General features: G+C 34.8%; 1 protein-coding gene across 1 annotated transcript; it reads left to right on the top strand.

Moving 5' to 3' along the window:
* The first annotated feature begins 6,686 nt into the window (after positions 1–6,686).
* On the top strand, positions 6,687–8,182 carry LOC128039986 (uncharacterized). The gene is made up of 3 exons (XM_052628943.1): positions 6,687–7,081; positions 7,196–7,509; positions 7,614–8,182. The coding sequence occupies exons 1-3, from the start codon at positions 6,687–6,689 to the stop codon at positions 8,180–8,182; spliced, it is 1,278 nt and encodes a 425-aa protein (XP_052484903.1).
* The last annotated feature ends 584 nt before the right edge of the window (positions 8,183–8,766 follow it).

Raw genomic sequence — 8,766 nt, 5'->3', positions numbered from 1 at the left:
AAACCTATGGTAGAATAAAATTACGTATATAAAAAGGTTAGATTAATATAAAAATATAATAATGATACTAATAATAATAGATTAATATTAACCTCATTAATTTAACAGCAAAAATCACGAAACAATGGACTAATTTGTAATGAAAATTAAAATTTAAGGGCAAATTTGAAATAAATGAAAAGAAAAGGATCGGGTCGGATCGGATCGAAACACGCTATACAAGCGGAGGGACCATTTGCGCAAATATCCCCCTAAAGTAAAAACACGCGGATCCTTCCCCTGGGTCGGGTCACCGCGTGGGTCAAAAGCCACCAAACGACGTCTTTTTGGCACTATGGACCTTAGCTCAAAACAGCGCTGTATTATACTATTATTTAAACAAAACCCTTTTTTAAAAAAACATTTGCAACCCCTTTATTAAAAAATTTGCACTCTTCTGCTAGGGGTTTTGAAACCCACCCTCAGGCCGCCACCCACAACCAGGCCGCTCTAAGGCCTCCTATCCTTGCCCGATCTCCGATTGCGATGGAGTGGGCAAAGCCAGGTAAACTGCTCATCCTTTAACTCTTTTTTTCTTATATATATATATATATATACGATAAAAAAAAGAGAGTAAAAGAACAAAAAAGAAAAACACAAAGAAGAAAAAAATAGAAGGAAAAGAAGAAGGAATCACCTTCTTTCAAAATTTTTTGATTTCTTTCGTATATTTTTTTACTGATTTCATATTGTCCGTGTAAAAAAAATTACAAAGGTCTTCCCTTTTTTTTATAGCCTAAAATATCCGAAATAAATAAAAATAAAAATACAATATATGTTTTTTCTGTGTTGTTTTTTCGTCCTATTTGCAGGTACGGAGGCCAGCTGGCGGTGTACGGAGGCAGTGGCGCAACACGCGCTTGGCTGAGAAGACTGGAGGCGTGCGGCGGCTAGGTCTGCTGTGTAGTTTCAGGGTTTCTGTTTGGGGTTTGTCATTGGGTTTTGTTATTGGGCTTGGGATAGTGTCTGGGTAGTTTAGGTTAAAAACGATTTGGGCCATGTTGGGCCTATGTATTTGGATTGTGGACTATTTAAAATTAGGTTTTAATGTTTGTTCAATATTTGGTTTGGGCCCCAGGAAAAATGGGCTATTACAGTCATTTTGCCCCTATCCTTTTAATTAATTACGATTTCATCCTTAAGCTCGAAAAATGAAATTCATGCAATTTAATCCTTATTCCAAGCCTAGTCAATTTTTACATATAACATTAGCAGCCCATCTATGTCATAAAATTTAGAATTTTCCATGAATTTTTACATCTTTTCAATTTAGTCCCTAAATCATAATTTCATCAAAATTTCTTTTACAAAAGTTGTTTATCTATCAACAACCTTTCATTTTCTACCATGAAACTTCATAATTCATGCATACTCATCCATGGTAAAATCTTAACACTTTGATAACTTTGCAAATTAATCCCTGAGATAGCTAGATTAAGCTATTACGATCTCGGAAACATAAAAATTATTAAAAACGGGACAAGAATACTAACCTAATTAAGTAAAATAAGTTGGCTTGAGCTTAGGTTTCCATGGCTAGTATTTCCATGTTTTTAATTTAGGAAAGATGATGAAATAAGATGATATTTTCTTATTTAATTAATTTATCATCTTTTATTATTTTATTTTTCCAATTTAGTCCTTTTCTTTAATGAGTTTTCCATTGATTAATCACCATACTTATCTACTAACTCTTCTAAATGGTCTATTTGTCATATAAAGGCCTCAAATTTTGATTTTCAAAGCTATTTGATCCCTTTAGTTACTAGAATTCAACTTTTGCATGTTATGCAATTTGGTCCTTTTTATCAATTAAACATGTAATCGGTAAAATTTTCTTAAACAAATTTTTATATAATATTTCTATCATTATGCAGACCATGCAATAATATTAAAATAATTATTTTTGGACTCGAATTTGTGGTCTTGAAACCACTGTTCCAATTTCACTGAAAGTGGGCTGTTACATATGGAGACCCGAGGTGGGGGCAGGAAAGTTAATAGATCGAAGGATAGTTGTTAGCTTTAGAAGGTAAGGTTGTAACAACCTATTTTTCAGTGGTGTCGAAAACAGTGGTTTTGGAGCCCTATTTCCGACGAGTGAGTGAGTAAATGTTATTATTTAATATGTACAAAGTCAGTTTATGGCTTAATTAAATTTTGGTTCTATAATTTTTTAATCAGATAGTTAATTAAGATATAAGAACTAAATTGTAAAAGTGGTAAAAGTTAATCGTTATAGATTTTCAATTGTTAAAAGACTAAAATAGTAATTAAACCAAGGCCTAAAATGAAAAGTAAACCATGTTAGACATTAGTGGACGGTTTGGTATGTTTTAAGTTAGAATAACGTTAAATTTATAATTAAATTATTATACATTATAATAAATAAAAGAAAAGAAAACTATAGTAAAACCTCGATAAATAATTATTAAATAAATTAATAATCTTGGTTAAATAATAAAATTTTTGGTCCCGACTTGAGCCAAGGGTCTAAAATAATAATCTCGCTAAATGTATAAGATAATAATTTTAGAAAAATCCTTAAGAGCCCAAGGAAAATATAAAATAATAATTCATTAAATATACTAAAATTTTATATACAATATATAAAACTAAAGTGTTTTCTAGACAACTTTTATTTTTTCAATTTTATTCTTTGCTAAAATATGCATCTATAGTTAAATGCTTCTTCTTTGCATGCGAATCAAATACAATTTTATCTTTAACTTTTTGAAGGGCATAAAACATATTTGGTATATTCTTCTCGTGTTATATTAAATAATTCTTCAAGGTATCCACGGCTAGAAAAACCTCTTTTGGAGAAACATGTGGTAAAACACTACTGTCATCTGGATCTTACTCGTCATCAGTTGGCACATCCATTACTCCTTGAATAATTTCTTCATCCGTAGGTGACTCCATCAAAGATTCTTTTTCACTTGGATAATTCAAAATTTGCTCAACATCCATGGCATTTCTATAGTGTAAATAAGAAATTACTTCTTTTAATTTATGAATGCCTTCAACATCACCAATTTCTTGTTTGAAAGGCATATCCTCCTCGGGTCGAATTTTGCAATGTCAGAAAAAATTTGCAAGTGGTAGACTTCACATCAATATTCCAAGCAACATTAATAAAATGGATTGCATCCAATACATTAATCTTTTCAAGATCTATTTTCCTTTCTCGTAACCTTCCAAGATGCTAGAATAAAAACGACGTCGATAATAAATCTTAACTGCTCTAATAATTCTAGCATCATATGATTGAATTTTTTATGTTGAATTTGGAGGCAAAAAGAATAATTCAACATTTCTCAAGCTTTCAATAACCTTGAGATGGGCTGGGCAATTGTCTATTATAAGTAACACCTTTCTACCAATCATTCTAACATCAAACTAGCGAACAAAATCCTGAAAAAGTAATCCAGTCATCCATGTTTTGTTGTCAGTTCAATAATCACATGTCTAAAGCATTTAGGATTAGCAAACTTATTAATAACCCAAAGAGACATTTTATCTGAACTATCTCCAATGCAACAAACCACAATAGTAAGTCTTTCCTTGTCCTTTTTTCGTCCTTCTAATTGCTTTGTAGCCAATGAATGATCTACTTGCAAATGATAAAATAAGCCTGTTTCATCCATAATGTAGATATCTTTCCGATTAAAATTTTCCAATTTAGCTCTTATTTGAGGTAAAGCATCTTTAATATTCTCCATAACAACTTAACCACTTTCACCAAATCTTTTATAAGACTTAATCTCATGTCTTGCCTTGAACCGTTCTAGCCAACCAATTGAGAAGTTAAATTCAGAATTTGCTTCACCATACATTTTCTGTAGAAATTCTTTTGCTTTAGTTTGAATCATTTCTCCAGTCATGTTAACTTTCTCTTGATATTGGAGAAATCACTCATACAATACATTCTCTAATTAAGAATATTTGACTAATTTGTGCCTTTTAACATTGATATTCTTTATCACTTTTGATAAATATTCAGATGACCTTTTAAGAGCATTTGATATTGTTGATTGGCTAACAGAGAGATCAAATGTTTGTTGAACCCATTGTTGCTAATTAAATGCTAAAAATGCATATTTTATGTAATTAAATTGGTTAATTTATGATAGTGCACCACTGATTTTTCCATGTTTATATTGAATTTTATATAGGGGTGCAATTTGGGGTCAAAAGAGAAAAAGGAGAAGCACTTGGCCTAGATTGAAGAAAGGAGCAAAGAAGAAAGGCCAAAGCAGAATTTTTCCAAGATTTAATTAGCTGAAATTTTATGTTGACTTAGTCGGAGATTATGTAGGGATTTTTATATCATGGAATATTTATTTCCTTGATTTTCTATGGCTAGTGGCTCTTAATTTGGCAAAACCACTAGTATAAATAGGGGCTACTATGTTCATTCATTCATCAAGTCATAAATCAAGTTTTCATCTTTGGAATACAATTCTCCCTTCCTACTCACGAAATTATTTGTTGTTTTTAGTTTCCTTTACTTTCAATTCATTAATTTACAGTTTGTTACCAACTTAAACCATTCACAATTTCTATTTCAAACTTTCTTTTCATTTCCAGTACCTAAACCATTCCACTCTTATCCCCAACCAAAATTCAAGCCCCCATACTTAAAACACGCCACCCATTCTTTTTACCTATTTTAACCTCATTTAATTCATCCAACTCCAACATGCCCCAAACCTTAGTCAACTAAACCCATTTCAACATTAGGTCAGTGTTAACTTCGTCAAGACCCGTGATTTACGAACCCGAGCAATTTAACTCCTAAATTCTAGTACTTATTATTTCTCCGGATTAAGAGTATGATTTTGTCAACTCACAAAGTCAAATTAACACGAAGTGAAAAAAGACATTGTTTGAATTAGTGTGGTCAGACGTACAGTTGGATTCCGAAAGGATCGGTTTTCCGTGAACACAGTGGCGTGCCAAGTGGGGATTGCTGTTTGGTTCCGTCAAGGGAAGTAGTAACTGGATTTAAATGTCCCACGCGGTTGAGGGCATTGGTTCGAGTTAGACTCTTCTAGAACGCAAAGCTGCGGAGTTCTAAATCACGAACGTTTCGTAGGTTGTTCGATTGGTAAGGGTTAGTTATTGGACTTTCCATAACTAATTTACACAAGGAAGAGTTGGTGTCCGAGGCGTCCTTGGTAGCTATAACTAGCTTATTTGAAAAGAGCAGTTCATCTAATTTTAAGGATCGGTTCAAAGACGAGGAAAAACCCGTGCCTAAAGCTAAGCCTAGTTTAATTAAATTTTCTTCAGATTTATATAATTGTTTTTATTATTTCATTTGCAGCATTTACCTTTCACGCATTTTTTCCCTGTTTATTTCAGGTTCCAGGTTTTCAAATTTTATCCCCCCAAATTTCTTGGACACGACAATTGCCCAGACACGAATTTGGTCGAGAAAGAGCAACAATTTTCAGTAAACCCAGTCTCTGAGGGATCGACCCTACTCCCTATACTGCTTAATTTACAAGTTAGGCGTAGCTTTATATTGGTGGACTCGACACCCATCAGTTTTGGCGCCGTTGCCGGGGACTGGCAACACTTACAATTGTTTAAATCATCTTCATGACCAGGTCTTCATCCGGAGATCTCGAATACGACCCAGAGATCGAGAAATTGGCACGAACACGATGAAAAGAGACAAAAGCTCTTAAACGTACAAGTAAAGCAGAAGTTGAGCTAGGTCAAAGGATCCTAGAATCCGACGTCGAAAGGTTGAGCCAAGTAATTCGTACAGAGGCAATTCGACGTGGGAAACAAGTCGAAGTGGTTGAATCTGACACCGAACCACTTTTTGAAATAAAAGAAGCGGAAGACAACCTCAGTGAACCAGAAAGGATGGCAAACCGAACCATTCGTCAACTAGCCGCTGCTCCCAATGAGCAAACACTGTTATACATCAATTATCCAACTAGAGAAACCCCGTTCGAGTTGAAGTTAGGCCTAATTCACCTTTTGCCCACTTTTCGAGGCTTAAAGAAAGAAAATCCACTCACTCACATGAGAGAATTCTACATGGTCTGCTCAAGCATGAAACCTCAGGGAGTAACCGAAGATGAAATTAAACTTTAGGCCTTTCCTTTTTCTTTAGTTCATACAGCAAGAGAATGGTTATTTTACTTACCCCCGGTTCTATTACAACGTGGGATGACTTATCTCGTGTTTTTCTTGACAGATTCTTCACAGCATCGTGAGCAGCTGAACTTAGGAGAGACATAGTGGGAAATCGCCAAATGGAGAGTGAGTCACTCTACGACTATTAGGAGCGATACAAAAAACTATATGCAAGTTGTCCTCAACACGATTTGACCGAACAATCACTTTTTCAATATTTCTACGAGGGTTTGCTCCCTATGGAAATGATGATGATTGACGCTGCTAGTGGAGGGGCGCTCGTCAATATGACTCCTCAAAGGGCAAGAGAACTGATATCCACTATGGTGGCAAATTCTCAACAGTATCGACCGAATTTGAAACCCACAAAATGGGTTAATGGGGTAAACGCTTCATCCTTAGAAGCTAAATTGGATAAGCTTACTAATATTGTTTAATGTTTGCTTACAGAAAAGAAGAATCTGACCCAATTGTGTAGAATTTGTACTATGTCTGAACACCCGACGGATTTGTGCCCAATTCTTAACGATAATTCAACGGCACATGTTGATGCTATAGGAGATCTTCTAGGACCTCCGCAAAGACGCTATGATCATTTCTCCAACACCTACAGTCCCGGGTGGAAGGATCATCCTAACTTGAATTACGGAGCTAATCCCCGATATAATCCATCATACCAACCAAGACCTCCGCAACTGCCACCCAAGCCGAGCACATCTCTAGAAGTTGTTATAGAAAGGCTTGCCATCGATGTTGCAAAATATCAACAGATGACAAACACATCAATACTAGAGTTAACTAATCAAGTTAGTAAACTCTCGATGGCAGTTAATCGTTTGGAGTCTCAAGGAAAATTACCTTCCCAGACAGAGCCGAATCCTCGGTAGAATGCAAATGCAATAACTCTTCGTATCGGAAAGGTTCTAGAAACAGTTCCAGACAAAAGTCATGGGCAAGACAAGGAATGGGAAAATTAGATCTCTGATCCAACAATCAGACCAGAATCAGAAATTCGAAAACCAGTCGTGACGCCACATTCTTTTCCAGGGAGGCTCGCAAAGGATAAGAAAGTGAAGGAGGAAAAAGAAATCCTCGAAACATTCAAGAAGGTGGAGGGAAATATCCCTTTGCTCGACGCTATAAAAAAAATCCCTCGCTATGGAAAATTCCTCAAAGAATTGTGTACTAGAAAAATGAGGTTAATAGGTAACGAAAGAGTAAATGTAGGAGAAAATGTCTTCGCAGTACTGCAAAAGAAAGTTCCGCCCAAATACAAGGACCAATGTATGTTTGCTATTTCCTGTGAGATAGGTAATGTAGGCATTAAGAAAGCCATGTGTGATTTAGGGCTTCCATTAATGTTATGCCTTATTCTATTTGTAAGTTGATTAATGCGGGTCCCTTGAAAAAGACAGGAGTAATAATCCAGTTGGTAGACAGGTCAGTCGTCTATCCTGAAGGATTGTTTGAAGACGTCATTGTTAAAGTTAACGAATTAGTTTTCCCTGTAAATTTCTACATTATTAATATGGAGGACGATAATTCAACTAATTCATCTGACATTTTGCTTGGAAGGTCGTTCCTAAGTACTGCAAGCACAAAAATTGATGTTCAGAGTAGAACACTGACAATGGAGTTTGATGGTGAAATCGTGAAATTCAACATCTACGAAGCTATGGGTCATCCTAACTCACTATCAAATATTTCTAGTATCGATATTATGGATTGTTTAACTCAAACTTATTCTGAATATCATGACTTTGATGAGTTGAAAACTGTCCTTTACAGAAGCATTGACATGGATGTTTTAAATAATCTCGGGGAATTAGCAATTATAAAAGAACCGTTGCGAGAAATTGTCAAACACTTGGAGACGCAACCATCATTGACAAACCGAGGTAATCAATTTGAACTATTACCTTCCCAAACTAAAATGTTTCCTTCGGTTTTGCAACCACCTGTAACAGCCCAATTTTGGGCCTAGTCGAAACAGTGGTTTTGAGACCACAAATTCGACAAGAAAAATTTTATTTTTCTTATATTTTTATGTCTACGGTTTCACGGAATGATTTTGTAAAAATTTCGTTCGAAAATTTCGACGTTTGGGCACTCAATTTAGTCAAAAGGACTAAATTGTAAGAAGTGCAAAAGTTGAGTTCTACAAGTTAGAGGTGTCTAATTATTATGAAATTTTAAATTGGAGGTCCTTAAATGGTAATTAGACCATTGGTTATTTATGGACAAAAATAGACATGGTTAGTAAGTAAGCTATTTAAGGGCATTTTGGTAAAATGCCTTAATTAATGAATAAAGACAAAATAACATGAAATAAATTATCATCTTCTTCAATTCTTTTCTTCATGGCCGTATGTAGCAAGGGAACACCATGGCTAGGGTTTTTTCATCTTCCAAGCTTCATGGTAAGTCCGTTCTAGCCCCGTTTTTCTTGTTCTTTGTATTTTTTGAATCCCGATAACTTGCTTAAGCTATCTCTACCATTAATTCGAGCTAGAATTTATGTTTGAAAAATTACCCATAGATGAAAAGTATGAATTTTGATGTTTCATG

The sequence above is a fragment of the Gossypium raimondii genome, chromosome 3, assembly GCF_025698545.1.
Source record: "Gossypium raimondii isolate GPD5lz chromosome 3, ASM2569854v1, whole genome shotgun sequence".
Classification (NCBI taxonomy): Eukaryota; Viridiplantae; Streptophyta; class Magnoliopsida; order Malvales; family Malvaceae; genus Gossypium; species Gossypium raimondii.
This window is presented reverse-complemented; position numbering and strand designations above follow the sequence as displayed.